The sequence below is a fragment of the Rosa rugosa genome, chromosome 5, assembly GCF_958449725.1.
Source record: "Rosa rugosa chromosome 5, drRosRugo1.1, whole genome shotgun sequence".
NCBI lineage: Eukaryota > Viridiplantae > Streptophyta > Magnoliopsida > Rosales > Rosaceae > Rosa > Rosa rugosa.
Genome location: NC_084824.1, coordinates 20,070,978 through 20,096,909, shown reverse-complemented (window position 1 = coordinate 20,096,909; position 25,932 = coordinate 20,070,978). Strand labels below are relative to the sequence as shown.

Here is a 25,932-nt window from a genome sequence, read left to right as displayed (position 1 = left end):
AATGCATATGTGTTGGGTTTCTAATTGGATGTTTCTGCTGTAAACATTTGCTGTGTACTTGGAGGTTTTTAAAGTGACATGTTTAGTTCTTTCTGCAGGTCTTCATACATTAATTTAAAACTTGCTGTGTACTTGGACTATTCTATATACTTTCTAAAGTAAACTTGCATTTTATCTCTCTATCGTTTACTTTTCAGTGTACGCGTTTATAAACCTTTGCACATGCATCATGCATATCTTAAACTGTATCTTCTTCAAGTTTCAGAATTTGACATTTATAAAATATGGATCAGATTTTTCTGTTCCAAGCTTGTACTTTTTGGTATGTTAGTATATGATGGCTGTTGTTGTCATTATTGTTTGTTGGTTTCGTGCTATACTACTAGACATCGTTACAACCTCAAATTTTGAGATGTATGAACCCTCGGTTCACATTCTGTTACTTTGTTATTTTGACTGAAGCATACCAGTTGCTCTAGTTTTTCAATATTTTCCCGTTAAACTCTTGTATTAACATGTCGAAATGGAATAACAACAATCATCAGTCAACAGTTTTCTAAAATAGGTCTTATTGTGTTGTATTTAGTATCTTTTTGCCAGTTTCTATAATCTAAAGAAAATTTCTGGTACTGATTAGTACCATATAACTGTGATATTACCAATTTCAAAATTCTCATTGATCTGGTGCATGTTTTATGTGAATTAAAAGAATCCTTGCTCGTTGAATTTTGATATTACTTTCAAATTGTTGATAGGAATGATTGTAGTAACATGGTTCACTGTAGTAATATGGATTCATTTACCAATAAATTTAGTTCTGGTTGTCTTTCACTTTCTACTTTCTGGTGCTGATTTCGATTTGAATTTTGTTAAATTATTCTGTGCTCGTTATGCTTAGTTGTCCTTATGCTTGTATATGCATTAATGCATACCAAAATTCTCATATGTACTTAATAATAAAAACAGTGGACTTAGCTTTTTTATTTGTTATTTTCAATACAATCTGTCTCTGGTATCATAAGGATCAAAGTGGCGGAGAAGCAGATTATTGGAAGTGACGTTGTTATGGAGTGGAAACTGTGGTACCCTTGCTTAAATCTACAAGTACCAAACATGAATTGTACTTCATAATGGTGTTAATGATAGAATATGTAGTCTCTTAATTCATCTGTTGGGTGGAAATAGAAAACAATTGTTAAACCCTGGATGAAGCAGAGGTATAGGAGCTTATAGGGATGAAGAAGAAATATAGCAATTGCTACATTGAAAGAAATATGTAGCAGCTCCTAGGGGTGAAGAAGACTCATAACAACTTCTACATACATGAAAGGAGACGCAAGAAACAAAAGAACTTATTTGAAAAAGATACGATTGCATTCTGCTTATACTTCACTCAGTCTAAACAAAATGCAAAAAAACCACAGCCTTACAAGTAAGAGTTAGTTGTTCCAAGTGATTATTAGCTATTCGTATATTTCTTTCTGTTATTGTTGATGTTAGAGAGACTAAATCTTCTCCTGAAATCAAGTCATCTAATTCTTCTCCATTGATTTGTTCATAGGCTGTTTTGATACTGAGCTATAACTGCTTATCAGTTTTTTATTCTAGCTGTAAATATAGTTTAATGCCTGCATTGTAACAGCAGTTTATTACTGCTATATATGTGTACAATTGTAAACATCAACTCAATGAAAATCACTTTCTACATGGTATCAGTAGTTTAGGTTCTCACCTTGATCCTTCTCCTCTGTCCTCTCGATCCTTGTCATCTCGGTCCTATATATGGCTGCCCTCACCCCTTCCTCCAATCCCTCTCCCAACTCCTCCAACTTCATCAAACTCACCGAATCCAACTACTTGGTTTGGCTTCGTCAACTCAAACCGTACCTCAATGGCAATAATCTTTGGGGCTATATTGATGGCTCCAAATCTGCACCTGCACCCACCATTATGTCCACTCCCTCTGAAACTCAACAAGCCACTCCAATTCCCAACCCATTGATTTGTTCATAGGCTGTTTTGATACTGAGCTATATTGCTTATCAGTTTTTTATTCTAGCTGTAAATATAGTTTAATGCCTGCATTGTAACAGCAGTTTATTACTGCTATATATGTGTACAATTGTAAACATCAACTCAATGAAAATCACTTTCTACAGTTGAAGACATTTTTGTATGCTCAGACCAAAAGAAGAAGAAGAAGAAGAAGACATTTTTGTATGCATTTTGGTGCTTGACCTTGTGGAGAAGAGCTATAAATTTTCTTGAAGATATGATGAATGCTTATATTCATCAAAATGTTGAATTGGAAAGTGGAAATCAAATCTTACTCAGAAAATAATAGAAGCGACTGTTTCACACTAAGAGGAAACTGTGCTTGTTTTGCATGGTAAGACTTTGGGAATTCCTTTAGATCTGCTGTTTGGGTGAGTGGCCAAGTAGCTAGGTACATTATAAGAAATGTGTTTCTTTGTTGCTAGCATGAGGTCCTTGAAAAATCCAGATAAATTGCATAAGCATATCCTATCGATAGTGACCAGTTGAAAAATCACCATTCTTGGACGATTCATTACTTATTTTGGACTTGGTCTATTACTGCAGAAATGGCACATATTGTTCTTTGATCAATAAGCTTTGCTTGGAGAATACCCTTTTCTGTTTAATCATGTTATGGGGTTTATCTTAGAAGGAAAGTGATGTTTCAATCTGTTCATGATATGCTCCTTGCAACTTCTGTAAGTTAATAATGGTGAGAAGTGCACAAAGGATTTTTAGCTTTCTTTCAATTATTCTATGGCTTTTTATCATTTTACAGCATTGTTTTGTTTGTGTCTCCATTGTGTCATGTGTAAAGGTTGAATCCTGTGAAATTGATACAAAGTAACCGAGTAAGATGTTTGCTAGCTTCCTTTTTTGTTTCTTGTTTAGACTTGATCTTATTTTCATTGTTATCTTGATAAGGACAAGTTTAAATTCTTTCACTTTTCTATTATTGCAGGGTTTTATTGATTAGGTTGGTGGCAGCGTGGATATTAAACACAGCTTTGTTGTCTTGGATGCTGAAAACAGTAGTGATTTACGCTTGGAAATGGAAGTTAATTTGGTCTATTTGGTGTAGATTTATACCTGTTGGGTTAGACTTTACTTTTGATGAGATGTGTATGAGACTGTTGATGCAATGAGTGGAAGAATCTCTATAGGTTATCTACACTACTTGTGCTTATGGGAATTGGCATGGCTATCCTTTTTGGGTATAATTCCCAGTTATGAGTCATTTTGAAAGGAGTTCATATTTTCTTGTATGAGTTGTATCTGTTGTGTTTCCTTCTACTTCATCTCATTTTAACTTGAGCGAAGTTTTATGATACTTTTTACCACCATGTAATTGTGATCTTACCAATCATTTCAAAATCTTCATTGCTCTGGTTTTCGGGTTTTATGCGAATTAACAGGTTTGTATTTTAATCTTTTTGCCAGTTGAACATGTATATACCACTTTCAAATTGTCAAACACAATGATTGTGGAATATAGTTTCACTGTTCAAATATCGAGTACTGAGTTGTTACAATTATGTTTAGTTTGGTTGGTCTTTCACTTAAGTTTTTTTGTTCATGGCTTTGAATCTTAAATTGATATATTATAGAACAATTAATTCTGTGCTTGCGATGCAAGTTGTTGCATGTTTGTTCATGTATATGGAGATTTGCACCTGTATACTTTCGTTCTCTATAGTAGGAACTAGGAAATCGTCCCTAAAAAAAATCGACGTTTTATTTTTATGATCTTCTGACATCTAGCTCATATGGAGAGAAGAGAACCAGATCGAAAGAACTGATCATATGAAGAAGATAACTTACCTTCTGCTTAGACTTCGCTGCGTTTAAACAAAATGCAACCATAGTCTTACAAGTAAGAATCAGTTGTTCTAAGAGACTATTGTTGTTCGTTTATGGGACTGTCCTGATATCATTTTCTGTTCTGTTATGGTTCAAGTTTGGTGCTTGAGCAGATTGAATTGGAAAGTGTAAACAAGTCTTACTCCAGCAACTATTTCACATGGTGGACACTGCTGCTAGTCTAGGGAGGTTCTGGTATCAAATATTAGTGGAAAGAGTGCTTGTATTGCATAGTGGAATAGAAAATAGAATTGGTTTGGACTGTATTCCTTTTTGGCTTTGCTATTTGTGTGTGGACCAAGTAGGCGGATTGGAATTGAGTCAATTTTTCTTATTTCTTAGTGGTTGGTGAGTTTTATTATGGTGGTTAGTGAGTCCTTGAAAAATCCAGAAGAATGGTACATGGATAGTGACCATACATATGCATATATAATAGGCAATGCATACCTATTCTCTTATTTCTTTTGTACCTTAAGCTAGCGTGTGGAAGCTTGTGGAGTGAGCATGTTGTCTTTAGTTCTTGACAAGAGAAGACCTTATTAACTTCACATGGACACTTCATTATCAAGAGTTCAAGACTACTTAAATCACAATTACCCAAATAGCAAACCGGGTAATTTTGAGCTTCAAAGAATAATTCATGTTGCCAAATTATATGTAATGAGAACGATATCATTTTTCCATTTCCAAATTTATAAACAAAGGAGGGGGGGGGGGGGGGGGGGGGGGTTCATTATTTTCTCATGGGTGAGTGAGGTAAAGATTGAAGGTAGAATAATTTTCTTTCTATGACCAATGGGACTGGTTCTCTAATTTTTTCCTAAGCAAAAATAAATAATTCTATTTAACCTTCCTTTCATCGAGAATAAAATAAGTTACACTAGAAGTCAAGTTTTTGTTTATTAGATTAGAATATTTATCGTCTCTCTGATCGTATTGATTTAAAAGATTTTATTTCGTAACTTAATTCAGCCGCCTATTATCCGATCCAGGTCTTATGAAACCCAATCAGAGTTCCTATTCTTGAGCTTGTGGTATATTCTTCACCCTCAAAACGAAGAAAACAAAAATCCATTATACCATTGACAAGATTTCAGTAAAAAAAAAAATAATAATAATAAAAACTATAGTAAGTTGACTTTACACGTGGGTATTCAGATCCAACGGCCGTAAAGCTGTGACGTGAGAGTCCTACCCGGAAATACCCGTCATTCTAGCACCACCGCCATAAAAGACCAATTCCCAATTACACCCTCCAACCACAACAAAACCAAACCCGCATTTGCTCCTCTTAGAAAATTCTCATTCTCCCCCAAATTCCACTCTGAAAATTCCCCAGAGAGAAAAAGAGAGAGAAACCATGAACACGATGCACTACGCGGAGGTGAGCACCACCGGCGCCGGCGGCAAGCTCGACGAGGTCGACATCGAGTCCGGCGAGGTCTTGTACCCGGGCCTCAGCAAAGGCGAGAACCAGCTCCGTTGGGGTTTCATCCGCAAGGTCTACGGCATCTTATCCGCTCAGCTTCTTCTCACCACCGCCATCTCCTTCGTCACCGTCCTCTACACTCCCGTCAACGATCTCCTCAAGGGCAGCCCCGGCCTTCTCATGTTCTTCGCCTTCCTTCCTTTCGTCTGTACGTGCCCTCCAAACCCTAATTTGATTTCCGATTTGTGGTGTTTAATTGGTGATTCTGGTTCTGGATTGTTTGAATTTGAGATTGGAGGTTTGTGGATCGAATATTGTTTTGGTTGAAGAAAGAAATTCAGATCTGGATGTCTAGGTTTTTAGGATTTGCGATTTCAATTGGTGTCTACGAGTGTTTGATTAGGCTGATTAGATTATACTGCAAGATCGATGGTATTGGTTTTCTTTTATAAAGAATTTAATTCTTTGAAGGGATTTGATACTTTGCTTGTTTGGTTCTGTAGGATAAAATTTTGTGGTTAAGGTATAGTATTCTGGAAAAGCATGATAGTTATATGCCTGGGAAAACGCTTGGTTTGATAGGAAAATGCTTGGTTTGATATGAAACTTAAGAATGGCTACTTCAGGATGGATTTATGTTATTGAAGTGAAATGGATTTGCATTGTTTTCTGGCGTTGATATTTTTGCATTATCTTACTACTGTGTTTGGATTCTTTGCAGTGTTGTGGCCCCTGCATGTTTACCAGCAAAGGCATCCCCTGAACTTTGTCTTCCTTGGACTTTTCACTGTGAGTCTCAGTGTCACTGTTGGTGTAGCGGTGGCGAATACTGATGGTGAGTCTCATTACTCTACATTTGGAATGTTTTTGGGTTATGTTACAATTGTAGGCTTTATTTTGATTTCAACTTTTTGGGTTAAGAAGAACACCCACATTGATTTATACGTTTTGGTGAATTTCTTATTCTTGACATATTTGTCATCTGATTATATTATGTGCATCGGTTGCTTGCAGGAGCAATAGTGCTTGAAGCATTGATTCTAACCTCTGGTGTGGTTGCATCCTTGACCGCTTACACCTTCTGGGCTTCGAAGAAGGGCAAGGACTTCAGCTTCCTTGGACCAGTCTTGTTCACTGGCCTCATGGTTCTCCTGCTAACCAGCTTCATGCAGGTCAGATTTCTTGCCATAAATTAGTCCTGTTTATTAGTTTGTTCAACTTAAACATTTACCATACTCTAAATACTTGGAACTATTTATCTGACTTGGTGATCTTCTGCTCTTATGTAGATGTTCTTCCCTCTTGGTCCTACATCTAATGCCGTTATTGGTGGCGTGGGTGCTATTATTTTCTCTGGGTACATAGTCTATGATACCGAGAACCTCATCAAGCGGTTCACCTATGATGAGTACATCTGGGCCTCCATCACGCTTTATCTGGACATTCTGAACCTGTTCCTTACAATCCTGCGGATGCTGAGGTCGAGCGACAATTAGTCTGGGCCAACCCAAACTCGCTGCAGTCTGGTTTTGGCAAAAAAACTCATTGTGGACATAGTATATGTAGTCCAAGGCTGAACATACCATTGTGGATGTAGTATATGATTTCTTTTCCACCCTTCTACTCTTAATAGTTGTTTCGGCTGAGTTTGCTGTGGGATGTCTTGGAATTAATGTGCTTGCAGCAAGGCAATTATGTTAACCGTTTTCTAATTTGTTTTTGTTCCTACATTTCCTATTAGGACTACAATGTTAAGGCTATATTGTTTAAGAATCTAAAGTGATATATTGGTCTTGAAGGAGAAACTATGAAAATAAAGCTGTAATATTAATATTTCAGCCATAATTTGATGACAAGTTGTCATGTAACAGACTGAGCCTGTTAATAACGTGGCAGGCTTCCTCCAATTTACTACCAAGTAGTATGAGCCTGTTAATAACGTGGTAGGCTTCAGACGTCCACATTTGATATGTGAAGCACATCTTTAAAACTTCAGCATCAAATTTTTTATTTTTGAGGACTTTCTACAAATCACTACCTCCATTTCTGACACCATCCAGCAACGTCAACCTGGTCACCACAGGCAACGGTATGTGCAAGTCTCCAACGTTATCCTCCGATCATGCCGGCCATGGGCATCATAGTCTCCAAAACCAACTCCTTTGTTTGTAGTTTTGTACACCAAGATCAAATCAACCTTACAATTTCACAGGGGGAATTGAGATATGCTCATGAAATTAGATTTAGAAAGAGAGAGATAGAGAACTGTAGCTGATCGTACAAGCAATAACTGTCTTGATGTTGAATGAATGAATGCAAATAATAATGTAAAGCAATTCACATCTGACCCTCCCGGTAACACAAAGGAAATTGATAAAGCAATTCACATCTATACACCAAAAGTTTGGCCAATTGTTTCAATTGTAAAATTTCCAGGTCTGATAATATCATGTCAATAAAGTGATAAACTATAAACTTCATTGTTCAAAATGAGACAAAAAAACGTAGATGCACTCTTATTTTAATGAGATCGGAAGGAGAAGAATAAGTAATTTAAGAACATTGATTACAGCACAACATCTTTCTTTTCGAATCACGTCTACATGAAAGCTGAACCATTCCACGCGAACCGGTCGGCAAAAAAAACAGGAGCCGGGGGTGGTGCTCCATAATCGCCTCTAGCAGTGTACATTCCAGCGCCCGGCCAAGAAAGATAGATTCTTCCAGTACCACCAGGCTCCGTTGTTGTACTTGTTATTGAACTTGAGGCCTTGTTGCTATTACTTGAGGAACAAGTATCTAATTTACACAGAACCTGAGTGTCCAGGCTCTTCACCAATGTCTCCAAATTCTTTAAATTGCTGCTGCCATTATTATTACTCTCTCCAACATAGTCGTCAACGTTGATTTGGAGATGGACCGTTTCGGAACTACTGCCTTGAGCTAAAGCATCAACCAACAGTTTATGGTTTATTACAAGGCACTTGACCAGCACCAACTTCTTGTTTTCTGGGTTGGCGTAAAGGAACGCGTACTCCTCGTCCAGCTCGTTCCATTGGTCGGTTCCTACTTCTTCATCGCAGGTGGAGAACGACGACGAGAGGGCAGAGTCGGAGAAAGCAGGAGGCCCGGTAGCGATAAGCACGTAGCCAGAGGCAAGGAAGAAGGCGTGAACGGCAAAAGCTACCTTGTCGTTTTTGTTGCGGAAGGATGGCCTCGCCACTCTGATCACCGCCATCACCGACTTTTCGTTCGCCATTGCTGCTTGTTTTTCTTGACCTTTCTTCTATAATCCGAGAGAGGGATGTTCAAACTCAATGAATTGTATGACACGGAAGTTTCTTTATTTAATTAATGATATTAGGTTTCCTTTTCCTAGTTTGATTATGCTTTCATGTTGATCAGGATTTTCCTAGTACTAGTTTGAGCTCTTTGAGCTTTCTAGTATTGGTTGGAGGGACAAGGAAAATTAAAATTGAACGGATGACTGCCTTGCAAAGGATGCAATTGTTGGGACAAGCTATGGTACTATGATGATAAACATTTTACATCTATTTAGACAAAAATTATAATTTATATGAATTAAAATTACAACATTGAAAACAAAATATTCATTTACACTATTTACATATAATTAAACTAAAATTACAACATTGACAATGAATTAGTTCAAAAACTTATAATAAGGTCGTAGGTGGTGTAATTACACAAAATAAGACTCACGTTACTACTCTGACAACAAATTTATCGTAAATGTGCGTATGACATACGGGTATGTATTATAGAATTTTCCGCAATTGTTGGCCTCGACTATAAAATATATTTTTAGTTTTAGCAGGAATGTCACTGGTTGTGGGGGTGTAAAATTTTGGCTTTGGGCTCCCACCCATTAAACCAAGCCCACTGATCAAAGCCCAAAAGTGACTAACAACTTGCTAAAGTGAAAGACAGTAAAAACGGATTAGGTGGTGGAGAACGTGCAAACACTACTCCTCCCACTACCAACGTAGAGTGAGGGCCAAGAACCATGAAGTAAGGATCAAGGAATCAATGACTATAAATTGACAAGCTTATGGAGAAAAGAGGGGGGGAATGGTAAGAGGTATCAATCCAATTTCTTTTGTAATCTTCTCGAATTGATATTTACTTGGGCGTCGGAGTGTTTTTCTGTTTTGCAGATCCCTTCTCCCATAATCGATTACAAGATGGATGCGTCAAGGGCTTCTCGGAGATTGAAGGAGAGAGATTTATGTTGGGTAATTCCTCTCCCGATTTTTTTCGCACCAACAGTTGGCGCCGTCTGTGGGAAACTGAACAAAAAGCTGTGAGATAGATTGAGAAGCCATGGATGCAACAATTAAAACTAGGGCAGAAGTGAATGGGGGCAGGAGCAAATTCTTCGTGGAACGACAAGAAAATTTTCGTGCTTTATATTGCGATGAATTTTCTCATTGTAATTTGGTGCATGAGATATAATTCTACTGTTGCTATTTGTTGATTAATTCCATATTCTAGTATCTCACATACAGAAGATAAGAAGAGACGCCGCAAGTAGAAACGACGGCTTCCTAGTGCCAAAGCTACGGCACAGCACGACCAAGCCGTTATTGCCAGTCATGGATCGAACAACGAGCACATGCATGAAACCCGCCAGACCAACTGTGGCTGAGCAAATCGTTAAGCCCGCTGTGGACCTGTGGTGAGCAGTGAGCGAACAACAGAAAGCCTGCCGAATTCCAAGAACATCGAACCCAGAACGTGCCGAGCAGGAAGGAAAATTCTTAGCTATTCTCCGCTGAGAGCGAACCCATTACAACTCTATGGCTTTGATATTGACTAATGAAGCCAATAATTTCTCAACCCTGACAAAGAAGGGCCATAGCAGAGGCTGATCGAATCACAAAAACAAAAAGAAATCAAATTCGTGGCCGGTTCGACCCGAGCATGGAGTTCGCATATGAGGATTGGTAATCTCTTAGCTGAATTCATTGAACAAGGTATGAGTTTGCTTACTTAACAAACCAAGGTAAGGGTTTGCTGCGTTCCTCATTTTCTTTTCATAATATTGATGTTTTCACCCACTTAGCATGTCAATCCAAAACCTGCGTGAAGCATGAAGCTCGCGTCATTAGTTAGATATGAGAATACATATGTATACCCCGTTGAATTAAAGTCTGTCCTCGTGCTCTCTCTCATGGTGCGTTTGGATGAGAAAATTATAAAATCCGTAGGAATTTATAAATGATGGAATCTTTAATTCCATCAATCTAAAATTCCATTAATTGCAATTTCTATTGTTTGGTTGCATCTATTTAGGATTTGAAATGTGTAATAAATTAAGAAAGTTTAAAACAAATAAAAAGATAAAATAGAAAAAAGTCTTGTTTTGGAAATAAAAATTGAATACTGCAAAGGAATTCGTAAAAGACACCTATTTTGGTGGAAATTGAAGTGAAGAATTTAAATAACGAATTCCTTCGTTTTTTTCCACAGAGAAATTTAAAATTTCAAATCTGATAATGCCAAACGAGGGAATTGACTTTTAGGAATTATGAAACCCTCACTTTCAATTAAATTCCATCATTTTTTCCCTCATCCAAACACACTCTCAGAGAATTTCTTTTTTGCAATATATATTGGGTGTATGAGTTGAATCAATCTAGCTTAATGCTCATTATTGCATGGTGGGTGCCACATGACGTTTTATATGTTTCTTATTGACTATTTGATTTACTGTGTGATGTTTAAATCAATGCTTATGTTTCTAGTTGCTTATGGCATCTGTGTACTATTTGATATATATAGTTATAATTGCTCAAATTCTTGTAATTGCAAAGCATATAGGTCTAGGTCCAGCAACGTACCGAGTGTGTGTATGTTTTGAATGGTTACGTTTTTGCCTTTTTGGTTAATGTGGTTTGCTATATACATGTATCTATATACTGGTGATTCAAGTAATGGTTAGCCATGTATTGCTTTATGGGATGGTAAATTAAATATTTGAATGACCTATGATCAAGGGTAGCATTAGAAAATGAGTCTTATTTAGTCTTCTAGTTTTTTCTAACCCATGTGTGTACGTACGTTGAATTATATCATAATGTTTTGGATTGATAATTAAGAAGCCTGCGATTAACGTGCATTGACGCTATAATGTTGCAGCAGTGGCAGAATCTGATGTTAGCTCATAACATGGGTTCAATTTTTCAGCCATTAATATTACTCAAGTTAGAGATTAAGGCGCTACAAAAGCCTAGATTGGGGGCAACATCGTTTTGACGGAGTTGTAGCCAAACTCAAAATTTGTGTCCGCTTCGGAGGCGGCATACCAATCGTCCCCACGACGTTAAATGGTTCGTCCCATGGACGTTAGGATTCGTCTCCGTGACGTTAAATGGTTCGTCCCATGGACGTTAAAAGGATTCGTCCCCGTGACGTTAAAATGATTCGTCCCCGCGACGTTAAATGGATCGTCCCCTGGACGTTAAAAGGGTTGTCCTCGCGACGTTAAACAGGCACAGTCTCCGGACTTTAAAAGGGTTGTCCTCGCGACGTTAAACAGGCAGTCTCCGGACTTTAAAAGGGTTGTCCTCGCGACGTTAAACAGGCACAGTCCTCGGACTTTAAAAGGGTTGTCCTCGCGACGTTAAACAGGCACAGTCCCCGGACTTTAAAAGGGTTGTCCTCGCGACGTTAAACAGGCACATGCCCTTAAAAATGCTGTTTGAATCCTCACCCTTTATCTTAATTTTGCCGTTAACTATTCTTGTGTACGTTTGATAAATTTTGTTTAATTTTTTACTTGACGCATGGAGTTGTTGTTGCTATTATCTATCCTTATGGACTAACAATTTATTTCTATTTAAGTATCGATTGTTTTTCCTTCCCGCACTCGGAGATCGTATGGAAAGGAAAAAGGGGGCATTGTGGGGGTGTAAAATTTTGGCTTTGGGCTCCCACCCATTAAACCAAGCCCACTAATCAAAGCCCAAAAGTGACTAATAACTTGCTAAAGTGAAAGACAGTAAAAACGGATCAGGTGGTGGAGAACGTGCAAACACTACTCCTCCCACTACCAACGTAGAGTGAGGGCCAAGAACCATGAAGTAAGGATCAAGGAATCAATGACTATAAATTGACAAGCTTATGGAGAAAAGAGGGGGGGAATGGTAAGAGGTATCAATCCAATTTCTTTTGTAATCTTCTCGAATTGATATTTACTTGGGCGTCGGAGTGTTTTTCTGTTTTGCAGATCCCTTCTCCCATAATCGATTACAAGATGGATGCGTCAAGGGCTTCTCGGAGATTGAAGGAGAGAGATTTATGTTGGGTAATCCCTCTCCCGAATTTTTTCGCACCAACACTGGTAGAACGTGCCTTCATGATGTTTTATGCTTTAAAAGTATCGGTAAACATTTGAGACTGGTCGTGTGATTGGTAGGTGTTCTGGCTCAAGAGCAAGTTCTTCTAAAATGCAAATGCTGTTTCTCCAGCCCCAACTTTTTCTCCAGCTGTACAATTTGTTTCCTGCACAACTTTGTGGTCCAAGTTTTTCGCACCCTCTGATGTATCCAAAAAAAAAGTAACTAAGATGACATATTATTCACAGTTATATGCTATCAGCTTATGCAAGGTCACATACCATTTGGATCCCTTCTGTAATGTCATTATCTTGATGTTCAGAAAATGTTGTTTTATCTTCTTCTGCTTTTGACAAATCAGTGCGTACGTACAAAACACAGTACTTATGCAAACTTTGCATAAGTATTGTGTTTTTATTTTTGTAACAAAGGCAACCAATTCAAAGGAAAGGTGGAAGGGCAGGGTAAGGCTCAAAGTACTCTAGCCTTAAGTATGAGTCTAAATGCTCACTACCACCATAGCTGCAATCCCCTCCAAGTGAATATGCATTTAATTTTGTTAAAGTCCACTCTTAACAGATAGAGGTCCTTAGGTAAAAAAGGCCAATTACAGTATGGATTGTGATTTATAATGTTTCATCTGGAGATAAATTAGACTTACTTGAGAAACTAACATCTGACTACCATCAATCCACATTGATCAACGTTGCAGGATAGAAGAAAGTGTTTCTTATGGCATTTGCAACATTGCAGCAAACAAAATGTTTATTGGAGAAAAAGTAAATTGGTTGTAAGTAACATTAGATTTTGAATGTAGACAGAATTCCTGACTTGATTTAACTGAATTACTAACTAGGCCTTTAAAGAATGAATGTTATGGTCTATAATTGTATTCCATAGGTACAGATTGTTGGTGTCCTACTTTAGTCTTCCCCCCACTTTCAATATATAGGACACTATGGGGTTGGCTAGCTATGTAGAAAATTCATACAGATATGACCTGTTTCTTTTTTTGGTCACATATACATTAGAATCTATTGCTTCTGTCTGTGTGTTTGTGTGTGGTGTGAATATTCATTTTGCTCGCAATAAGATGAGGTTAGGCCATTTTCCATTTTGGGTGCCTTCCATTTTGTTAGCAGTCACTAATTGCGAAGTATTTGTCTTTCTTAGATTATGGTGGTCACTGGTCAGTGTTGGATAGTGTAATTAAGGCTCTCATGAAGTTCTAATGCTTCTGTATCCTGAGGAGTATGAATTTTTAAGGGATATATGATCCAATGAATTTGTCACTCTTTCCTGGATGAGATGTTCTTAGCTTGTTTACTGGTTTTAAATTAGATTTTCTTGGCTTTGTTTTATGAGTTGTTGTTGTACTATGACAAGATGCAATAATCCATACCTGAAGGAGGACTGGATTTGGTTGAGTTTTACGTTGGGGCTTTGTGTGAGAAATTGCCTGCTAAACAGTTCGAGGGTCTTCCTATATGTAAAAGCAAGACTAATATTGTGGTAATTTTGGATTTTTGATTCTTGAAAGAAAAGTTAATGCTTTCGTTGTTTTTCTGTGAACTGCATGTAAAACAATGATGCAACAATTCAATCAAAAGATCAATTCATAAATAGACAAAACACATATCAATCTGCACAATCACATAAACATATACATATACATCTGCATAACTAAAGTAATCCTAAAGGAACTAGGATTATTCGTGAATCCATGTTCTGAGCAACAGAAGACATCTTGAACAGCAACACCTCCAAGAGATCAACACAACAACTTGGCTAGGAAGAGTCTTCTGTATTTCAACACTATTATGCTTCAGAATGGAGTAGAACAATATGCAAAAGGTAGTGACTGCTAACAAAATGGAAGGCACCCAAAATATTGGAAATATTGGAACTCACTTAAATTGCCTAGAAACTAAGAAAAACTCCTTGTTCCTAAGCCTTTGTGAATTAATTTGAAGTCCAGGAACGAAAACGTGCTGCCTTTCTCATGCTTCATGTTTGGTACGTAACTGCATGGTTTGGAAATTAGTTCCCAGAAAGAAAAATAGTGAAGAAAATTTAATCCCACAATTTTTCTCGGGATTTATTTTCTTATGTGATTTTCTAGCATTGATTGTATGGATTTGGCATTAATTACAGTACTTTTAAAATTAAAATAACCATTATAAACTTGTAAATTATTTTTTTTTCTATTATTAATCTACTGAATAACAACGAAATATATTTGCCACTAATTTTACTCAAGGAACTATACGAGTACTAATAGAGAATTGTGGCCTAATATGATTTGGTGTACTGACATAAGTCTCTTTTTTATAAGTGGAAGGTTGTGAATTCGACTCATGAAAAACTGGTTGTAATTCCTAATTGTTAATGTAATAAACTCCGTTTGCCGAGGCATAAATTGGAACTCACAAGGTATTGATATCACCAATTTCTCTCGGTTAGACTATGCAAGCAAAGACCATCTACAAAACCTCATGAACTCCAAGGAGACCAAGGCCGGATGCCAGCAGGTATTGGTCTTGCAAAGGCCTTTCTAACAACACCAATGAAGAAGAATTAGATGACAGACTACAAAAGATTCGATGCAATTAATTCACTACACTTTAGGCAAAAAAACCAACAATATATTAGACAAAATGTCGAGATATTGAAGGACGTCTCTGGGTGTGTGTGTTTGGTGGGGTGGTAAGGCTTTGGTCTCATATATAAGAGGTCAGGAGTTCGAGCCCCATCAAGGGTGGGAATGGGGTGGGGTTTTTTATATGATTTTTAATTTATAAAAAAAAAAGAAAAAAAAAAAAAGAAAAGAAGGACGTCTCTGCTAATTAATAAATGATGGAATCAAGACGCTGGGAAGGACTTCGCCATCAATGGTCGCAAAATCTAAGTGTTGATAAATTGTCGTAGGTGGCAGCCAAGAAAATTAATGTGTTCGTTAGTCCCTTAGTTTAGGCTTTAAAGGGTGTTTTATGGAAATGTGTTGGGTATTTTTAGAAATCTTTTCGTAATTTAATAAAAGTTGTTATAGAGATTCTCGTTAGAAAATGATGCCATACTCTATTTGAAGGCACTTTTTTCAATATAATAGTCTGTATCGAATAACTTAATAGGAGTTTTTCAATATCGACTGTAATTATTGCTCAAGGCGTTAATATGTACCTTAATATATAGTATCGTTGTTATAAACCATCTTTTATGCATCTACTTTGGTATGAAAATCTTAACTTTTTAGTTTTACGTAAATTGAAATCACGGCAATATTGCATGGCATCTCAATATTTCCATTCACATAGTTACACCAATACATTAACATTAGACTAAGATCATAGCAGTGGTAGTGTATCTCTTTCTTATTGTAATTGTAAACCAGTAATCTGCTGCAAATTTACCATAACTGACGGAGTGACGGTCTATCAAGTGCATGCATCTATGAAAACCACTCAAATTGAAAACTGTATCCAAGCGCCAAAAACCACAGTCGCCCACAGTATTTACAGCTAGACTTGAGCAGACAAATTTACCCTTGAAATTGCCCTATAAAAGCACCACTGAAGACGCCGAGAAGATCACACCTTCCTCGTCTCTTCTCCTTTCTGTTTCAGAGCCCCGTCTCTTCTCACTGGTTCGAATATGGTGATAGTTATTCATGAGATATCCGAAGCCGAATACGGAGATGAACATGAAGATAAAGATGGTGCCGGTAGCGGAGAGCCTCAATTAATCGAATCTATGATTTACTAGAGGTAGATCTCTTTTTGAACATATGAACTGTGTTGATAGGGTTTTTCATGATTCATTGTTATTGATTACGTTCTTCGTTGAAGTCTCTAATATACTACTTTGTTGTCAACGTCTTGAGAGAGATCGAGAGATAGCATAACCGAATACAAATCGTTCTGCATCCAATATCAACTTTTATCTTCTTCTTTTTTTATTATTGAATTTCAAACCTTTTTTTTTTTTTTTTGTGTTCAGTTTAAGTGTGCATCCTAAAGGTGGTGGAGTTTGGAGGAGTATGTAGTGGCCGCCTGGCCGGGATGAGGAAATACGTTAGAAAAAATATCCAGCGGGGATTAATGGGGAAGACATATTTTCCGGAGCAGCGTCATGCGTTGCAGCTTATTAGCTGCTTCGGATCTTTAACCTCGGGTTTAATTTCTGAGCAGATCAGAAAGCAAAAGGGTTGGACATACGCAGAAATTGAGACTGAGCCTTTTGAGCAGCGTAATGCATTGAAATTATTATCAAAGCTTCACTTTCCTGCTGAAACTGGGCCAAAAGCCCACTTTCGCCCACCAAATTGAAATTATTATCAAATGGATTAGTGTTCGATCAGGAGTGAAGAGAAGCAGGATTTGGAGTTGGCATTGGGATTGGGATTTGAATTGAAAAGAGTGAATGCGCTGTACGGAGAACAGGAAGCGGAGGAGTCCATTTGAAAAGGGTTGGAAGAGAAGCAGTTAAAAGTTGTCTTGGTTGAGGACGTTGTTGTTGTTCATGTACCAGTCACCTTCTGACATGGCTTTGAAATTGGCCAAGGTCGGGTCTTTGCGCTCTTTTTCATTGTTTTTATCGATTGCAGCTCAAAAGGGGCTACTCAGCCTCTTGATATCTGTATCCGCCCCATGCAATGAATCAATGATCTACCATAACAATAGATTCTAGGGTTAGTTAGGGCTGATTGTATGCAAAGTATGAGTCTCAGTTTATTGTATGCAAGTAGGTGATTGTAATCCGATAATCAATCAATGAAGTACTGCTTTTCTTTCTTCACTGGCACTGTTCACACAACATTTTCCCTATCTTTGAATGACACTAGCTACTTCGCTAGTTCTTCAAGTATCATCAACTCTTTTGTCTTAGTTCACCCAGAGCAGAAAACAAACTTGATGATGTTGAGGATCCTGACTTGACCGACACAGATAGCCTTCTTTCTAGTAAGTATTATATCTCTCCTGCTTTTAGTTATTGTTCTTTATGCCAAGCATATTTGAAAATGCATGTGACATTTATCAATTGATTAATATTTACTTCTGTTTGCTTTAGAATCATCTAATGATTATTAAAGACAAGAGCTAAGCTTAGTGCCAGTTTTGGTGTTTGCATATTCAGCTTAGGACTCTGTGGAATGGTAAGCTTCTTTTGGTTGTTGTGTATTTGTGCAAGACAAGCTTGGCATCGATCTATTGCAAAGCTGAACATAAAATGTGTATTATTCTATAATATAATATTCATTGAGAGAGAGAGAGAGAGAGAGAGAGAGAGAGAGAGAGAGAGAGACTTAAGTAGTGAAAACTGTGTTGTGTAAATGATGGTTTTAAGTTACAACTTTATTCAGTTCTTCCTGAAGACTACAACTTTATTCAGTTCTTCCTGAAGACTACTCTAGAGGTTTAAAATTGTTTAACCTAGAGAAATATTGCTGCAAGATAGGTGCACAGTTTGCTGCATCTTTCTCAAAGGCAAACCCTACATGTGTGAGAGAAGTGATGATTAGTATATGTAGTTCGTATATATACTTTTATTTTCTAACCCAATATGCCTTTGCATTACATATATTGTTAAGACTGTCAAAATAATGTGAGTTAACCACTGTTGCTTTAACATCTATCGCCAGTGGTAATTAAATTCCCTTTTTGGTTTTAGTGTTTCAATACAACTCTTCTATAAATATACATCTATTATCTTCTTTGCATTTCTTGTACTTATTTTCATCCCTTATAATACAGTTCATGTAAATCCTCCACTAAACTTAGTTCTGGGTATTGAAATTTATTTGTTGATAATTTTTATCTGGATTTCCTTCCAAGTCCAAGCATGTTTCATAGACGGTTTGGTTATTTTTAGGGCAGAAGACTGCAATTTCGCAATTTTATCGGGTCGGTGCGGTTTTAAAGCAAAACGACGTCGTTTTGTATTCGGATCGGTTTCCGACCCGTTTTATTCGGGTCGGGTCGGGCGGTAACCGAATTTTCCCTATTTTATGCCCACCCCTATCTAGTGTAACACAAAATAGTTTGTGTTTGGCAACAATAAGGACTATTAAATGAAGCTCTACGTATAGTCCCAAAAACACCCAAACTCCTTCTACCATATCAACACCAAAAATCACGGGACTGTGGAAGCTTATCTCATTCATTCTACTCTGTACTTCATTTTATCATTTTCTCATCATTCTTACCTCCTTAAACCTGCAATTCAACTTGGCCCCATCTATTACTTCATTCCCAAACCCCCATGGTGACGCCACTACTCAACACCCAACCAAACCTAGCTCTCACTGCCAATGACCTCCTCACCATCCTCTAAACCCTCTCCCCTTTCAAATTGTAAAGCTCTTTCCTCACAGAAAGCCTTTCATTTCTTTCGAGTTACTGAGAAATCGGATAGTGTTGATCGAATCCTTGGTTTCACTGCTCTCCGATAACAAAATCATCTCTCTGATCTAAGAACATTAGACAAACCCATAATTGGCTTTTCGACTCTTTATCTGGGCCACCCAAGAATTGAAGCTTTGCACCCGAATGTGTCATTTAACAGTGATCAACATGCTCATGCTGGACAATAATGCTTTCAAAATCTATTGGAGGAGTCCAGATATTACAGGATTCGAATAAGGTCTAATGCATTTTTTGTGCTGATCAAAGGGTATGATAAGTTGAGCATTGCCGAGAGCTGGAGACTTTTGCAAGGATGAAGGATTTCAATTGTAAGCCTGATGTTTATACTTACAATGCGGTTTTATATGTTATAACTAGTGAGGAAGGAAGTGTTTTTGTTAGCTTTAGCTTTGTATAACCAAATGTTGATTTTAGAATTAGTATGATCATGATCAACACTTATATGATGTCTTAAGTCCATCAAAAGTGGTTTGTCTTTGAATCCACCCAACATTCTAGCACGTATGTTAACAAATTGCATCTGGATAAATATAGTAGAATGTGGGATATATTTGGATTTTGTTACCTAGTATTAGTTATTAATCTGCTCCTTAGTCATATGCAGCACCAAACATGAGTCAGGTATTTGCATAAGCTAGGTTATAAGAGTCTAGGACTCTATAGAAATTAAGATGGGACATGACAAACCTGTGAAACAAACATTGCCCCAGCGTATTAAATTCATCCTTCAAAACATCAAGCAAGACAACTACACAGTGCCAAGTTCCAGCACATGAAGCAAAATTTCGAGCTGATGCTATTGCAGATACCGATCACAATATCAATGCAATGTTTGGAGGAATTCTTTTCCCCTTTGAGCTAGCTTGTAATGCTTTGAATTTTTATAACTTTCATATTGGTTGTTAAGAGGATTTTCCTTGTAATTTTATTTCATTAATTGTAAATAACATAAATTATATACAATACTCATTAAGGCATCCTATGCCAAGCAAGTTATAAAAAATAAAAGCTGAGAGAGCAAATAGAGGAAGATCATGTTGTAAAATTTGATTGTCTTTAAGGGATGACCATTATTTGCCAATATATATCCCTCATAAAATTTGCTTATCGAAAATATGATGAAATTAAAGAACATGAAGAGAATGAATCTTTGAGTTTGAGAAATCCTGGATAACCGTTTTAATCCGCCACTGTCAATGCAATCAATTATAAGTTTGGAATCTCCATCTACTTAAATATGCTGAAAACCATCATTCTTTGCTTGAATAAGATTTTCTCTTAAAGTCAATGCTTTGGTAAGAGAAACCGTTATTCTTCTCATCTTTTTGTCCCCGGCAAAGATATGGATCTCTTATTCATCTATGATAACAATTTCTCTTTCTTTTCTTCCTTTGAAATTTAGAGTTTTTTCTTTTATGCCCCTCACTTTTTCTTTTTATTAATTATCAACAGTTTATGAACTCATATGCAAAGGAATCCTCCCAAATTCTAGTTGTCATGGCTTTGAGTTTCAACCACTACGTACAATGCTAGACCCAGAAGACTTTCTTTTATCAGCATCTTACTATTTCATTGCTCATCCAATGTCTTTCTAGTTCGGTGATTACCCAACCAAGTGCATTGAATTTTGAACCTCCATTCACTGAGGAGTACTCTCGCCAGTGCGAGCTTGTGGTGGATGGTAAGTTTGATAGCTTGGCTTGGAAGGTCTGACTGAGTAGTGCGCATCTCAAGGTTCTTGGGGACCAAAATTTTTGAGGATTGGGTTGTTCCTTGGAAGTTAATCGGGTTGCGTGGCCAAGGATCATGCCACATGTCGATAAGAAGGTGTTGTTTCTCCTAACCTTAAGGCTATCAGTGATACCTTTGTTATGTTACATATCGTGGTTTCTCAGGCTTGGGTAGTTTTTCTTTGATCCTATGTATGGAGGGTAATGGTTGCTATGCTTCTCGGATTTTGCTTTTGACAGTGCTAGCTTGTTGGGATCATGGCAATGCTAATTGTTCAATGGTGGGCTAGTGGTAGAAGTCCGTGGTATTGGATTATGATATGAAATTTATGCAGGTTCCTCCTACACTTAGTCGGTGTCCATAGTAGGGGTTGGATGCTTTTTAAATCTAGGTCAATCTTGGACTAGTCTAATGGGCATTTAGTTTTTTGGGTTAGATATTTGGGATCTCGGAAAAATGATTCAAGTCAATGTTCTTCATATTGGAGTGGCTTCTACTAGCAGACTTTCGGCCATCTTTATAATCAAAGAGACTAATTTCGGTTGTAGACCAACTGCATTGTGGTTTGGCATCAAAAAAAGTGTTCGAGTCTCCTTTTACATTTCTTTACTTTATTTTTCATAAAAACTGATTTATTCTCTATTAGTACATTGAGTCTCAGTTAGACTACTATATTGTGAGCACCAAAATTAAATACATTGACGAAAAACATAGTCAATTTTTCTAGGATGATAATAGTTTACATCAGATTTTAGGTGCTTTATTATTCTATTTCCAATAAATGAGCTAAGGTCTATGTAAAGAACAATTCTTTTGATAACTTACTATTTGTTCAACATTAAGATTTCATATTAACCATCACAGGTTAAATTACTCGTATGGTGTGTTTCTTTACTTAGTGGTGACTTCATTTGTTTAATGATTGTTTTTTTTTTTCCTTATGTGTCATGTTTCTTCGTTTGAGTTTTAGTTGTGAAGACGACCTTTGGTCTTGGTGTTGTTTGTGTTTCAATTTTGGTTAGGTTATGGGTACTTGTATCTTGTCAACCTTCCTTTAGGCTATGTTTGAAATGCATATGCTAATTGGTTCTGCTCGTTGGTGGCTGTTGATATGAATTGGATGGTGGATTGCTAATGAAATGTTGTACTGTGCCGGATGGGTGCATCATTTGTCCATAGGGCAGTTGAGTGTATTTATGAATGTCGTTGATAATGTCTTTCTAGGGACTTTCGCTTTTTAAGATTAATGTTTGAAACTATGTGATAATAAATATATTAAGGTGACATTCACTTCTTATGTCAATGACATATTCTTCTATTCTTTGGCTTGAAGGCTTTTAATGGGTAGGGTTTTGTCAAGTTCATGTCGTGTCAAGGTATTAAATGTGTCACAATAAACAAACACAAACCCAACTCATTTAATAATCGTATTAAAAGTACAAACTCAAACCCAACATGTTTATTAAACGGGTGACCCGCGATACCTCACCTAATCCGTTTAATAAACAAGTTATGTCGGGTTGAATTCAATGACCCATTTAAACCATATAAATAGGTCCCCATTTAAGACATGTGATTGAAAATGATGATAAATTTTTGAAATAATAGTACATAACTTCACCACATGACTAACCTTGAATATTTAAATGATTACTTATTTTTAATAGGTCTTGTATGTGAACAACTAGACTCGATTCTTTTAATAAATGGGTTACACGGGGTAATTTAGTGTTAGCGGATTGACATGCAAATGACCCGTTTATTAAATGGGTCTTGGTGGGTTGAAATACAGCTGACCCACTTTTTAATCATGCGGGTTCAACCCACTTTATTTTATGTGGGTTTCGAATTGTGATGGAATTAACAGCTCTTGGCTTGAAATTTGACCCCAAAATTGCAATTCACTAATTTCAAGCTCATCAATATGTTTCTTTTCTTTCATAGATTCTTGGTCTAAATGTATTTGGAAAATTTGTTAAATGAGCTTTGTCTAATGATTCCCTTGCCAATTTTGGTGCTTGTAGCACATATTTCATTAGTAGTTTGATATCCTCAATTCTTTAGCTCATCTTTATGGTCAAAATATTAATTGCTTCCCATTTCAGTTATCATTTCCACTAGCCAATGTCTTGTGTGATGTCTCGTTTGTCAATCTGATGCAATTTTGCATTTTGTTAGTGCTTTGGTGGAAACAAACTTGTTCATCACTATACTCACTAGGCCACTACTTGGTGTTGTTCGTGTAATCCATGCACATACGTAATTTTTCATTTGCCTTTTTTATCATCACAACGTTCGACACTATCGGGGGTAGTCCACTTGTCTTATCAATCCATTCTTTAGGAGTTTGTCAGCCTCCCCCTTGATGGTAGCGTATCTTTCTGAATCGGACGACCTCTGCCGTTGCTTGATCGGCCTAGTCCTCTAGTCAATGCTAAGCTTATGTATGATAATCTCAAGTTTGATTTCTGGCATGTCATCATGGGACCATGTGAAGACATCGACATTTCATTGAAGGAAGCTAATGATATCCTCTCTTACGTGACCGTTGAGTTTGCACCAATTTTCACCACTCTTTCAGGGTGATCATTTGAAAGAACAACAATGATCAACTTTTCTACTGGCTTGGGTTTCAGCTTTCTTTTCTCTTCACACATCTCTTGGGCCGGGATCACCTCATTAGTTAATTGAGTGTCTTCTATTGATATCATCATGGTGTCCATCTTTTCAGGTCCAACATTTTGCTTGGAGTCCGCAGCGTAGCAAGCTCATGCTAGCTCTTGGTCTCCTCTAACATTCCCTACACTGCTTGGTGTTGGGAACTTCAATGTTAGGTAACAGTATAAGACTCTAGCCATCAGGTCTCCAAGTGCTGGTCGTCCAAGAATGACATTATAAGCTGATGGGCAGTCACTTATCACGAACAAGGTTGTGCAGGTTCCAACGTTAGGCCAAGTCCCTAAAGAGAGTGTCAACGACATATGACCGATGTGTTGGATCTTTACACCTCCATAAGCGGTCAGTGACGCGGTTCCTCGTGTTAGTATTCTTGGCTCGACCCCCAATTTTGTAAACTCTACACCCGAGATAATGTTTACCACACTACCGTCGTTGACCAGAACATAAGCTACCTCGCAGTCTGCAATCAATGCAATGATGATGATTGGGTCGTTATAAGGGTAAATAAGTTCTTCCCGTTCGGCTTCAGTGAAGGTGATGGGCGCTGGTACCAGTTGTCTCACCTTGGTTGGTCTGGCATCCACTGAAAAGATGTTTGCATTGACCAAACGACCGTACGCCTTGTGAGACCTATTAGAGTTTCCTAACAGGGTTGGACCTCCAGAAATTGTGTTGATGACCGCCCGAGAGTACGTTGTTGGGAAAGCGCCTCCTGACCCATAGGTCTTGAATTATTACCAGCTTGGTTCCCATCTATTATAATGAAGCGTTGTATACTTGGGGCACTCTGTCTATCAAAGCTAGGTATGCATCTGCCAAATGCACGCATTTTTCTAGAGTGTGCCCATATTCCCTGTGGTATTGGCAATAGTGTGATTCATCCATTCTTCCTTTCGTCAGAGGCCTGATCTTTTTAGGTTCTAGAAAGTCTCGTTCGATGACAGCAAAGATCTACGATTTTGAGCCAACTAGTGTTTGAACCAAAAAATAAATAAATAAACAAATAAGTAAATAAAAAAATAAAAAAAATTACAAAACAGGCAAGTCGCTGTAAACCAGAGAAGTATGTAGCAAAGAATTCTAGCAACTGTAGCCAACATGATTATTGGTCATGCCAATCATATCTCACAAAAAACAAAAAAAAAAACAAAAAAAGAAGAGAAGAGAAGTTTGGGATAAGTATTTCAGGCCGTTCCATCCTACATGGACTTTAAAAGCCTCACGAGTACATCACTTGGAGAGCAAACTGCTGACCATTGCATTTTGAGTTGAAGACAAACATTTGTTGATCAATTCAAAATCAAATTCAGCCTCATATAACCACTATATATAGAGGAGGAGAGAACGGAAAAAAATCCACAGAGAGAAAGAAGATGAGACCCTTGCAACACATCAGAAGTAATTTCCAGAAAAGATGAGCAGTTCGTTCTTTACAAGGTTCGAATGGCAACCTTCTTCTTTTTATGCTATGTTAATAAAGGTCTCGTTGCCCTTTCAATCCATCGCGGATGGTTGTCATGCCTTTCAAGGGGGCGTTTCTTTAGAGTCAAATAAACAAAAGACATGGATCGACCTAAATAAAGTGCACACGCTCTCATCCACCACATACAATACGTCCAGGCACATGTTCCATCATATGAGGAACGAGGAATATAAAAATGGGTACCAGTACTACCTTTGAGAAGTACGTTTTGAGCCTTTGCTAGATCTTCGATACAATACTTCTTCCTCTCCTCAATGTTGAATTGAAGTTTATTTGATGGAACTCCTTGATCAAAGCTAAATTGGCGAGCAAATCTATTTGGATAATATGGCTCTAAGCAAAGATTGTCACCAATTCATACAAGAAGTAATGCAGAGCATAGACAAACTAGCAACTCAAATTTCTCTTCCAGCAAGATCCCGTCATCAATCAAAAAATAGCCTTTATGTTGGATAAATGGACTGGGATGATACTCTACTGAGTCTTTAGTTTTGAAGACGAGCCTAGCTGAAGTAATATCTAAATCTTGAGCTTTAATACCGGCGTATCTAGCTAATAGGGGTAATTCTCAGGAAACCCATTATCAGCATGTCGGCTATATAAACAGGTAAAGTGTTCTTCCCAACCAGCCAATCACATAATGAACAGGAAAACAACTCCATGACTCTCCAGGACCTTGTGGGTCAGTCACAATCTCTTCAAGACCATGATAAATATGGCCCAATACTGACGGTGCAAGAGAAACTCTAACTCCTCAAGCTATCAAACACGCCATGTAAAAAGTTTCAGGTCTAATTTTAAAGCAATAAGAAGACAAGACAAACCTATTAAGCCAATAAGCTAGGAAAGCAGCAAATTCCTCTTCTCTCGAAACCTTCAAAGTAGGTCGGGAACTCATAAATTTTTCGTGCTGTGCATGGCTTATTCGTT

At 37.5% G+C, this 25,932-nt stretch overlaps 2 protein-coding genes and 1 long non-coding RNA gene across 3 annotated transcripts; 2 read left to right on the top strand and 1 right to left on the bottom strand.

Annotated features, from left to right (window-relative positions):
• Positions 1-6: 6 nt before the first annotated feature.
• LOC133707857 (uncharacterized) lies at positions 7-4,113 on the top strand. The gene is made up of 3 exons (XR_009845337.1): positions 7-1,432; positions 2,160-3,910; positions 3,995-4,113. It is a non-coding gene; the product is annotated as an uncharacterized LOC133707857 (long non-coding RNA).
• A 1,039-nt stretch (positions 4,114-5,152) lies between these two features.
• LOC133710759 (BI1-like protein) lies at positions 5,153-7,038 on the top strand. The gene is made up of 4 exons (XM_062136895.1): positions 5,153-5,534; positions 6,048-6,161; positions 6,341-6,498; positions 6,616-7,038. The coding sequence occupies exons 1-4, from the start codon at positions 5,258-5,260 to the stop codon at positions 6,820-6,822; spliced, it is 756 nt and encodes a 251-aa protein (XP_061992879.1). The 5' UTR covers positions 5,153-5,257; the 3' UTR covers positions 6,823-7,038.
• An 887-nt stretch (positions 7,039-7,925) lies between these two features.
• Positions 7,926-8,585, bottom strand: LOC133711324 (probable proteasome inhibitor). Its single transcript, XM_062137461.1, has one exon. It carries the CDS (start codon positions 8,583-8,585, stop codon positions 7,926-7,928), a length of 660 nt encoding a protein of 219 aa, XP_061993445.1.
• Positions 8,586-25,932: the final 17,347 nt, after the last annotated feature.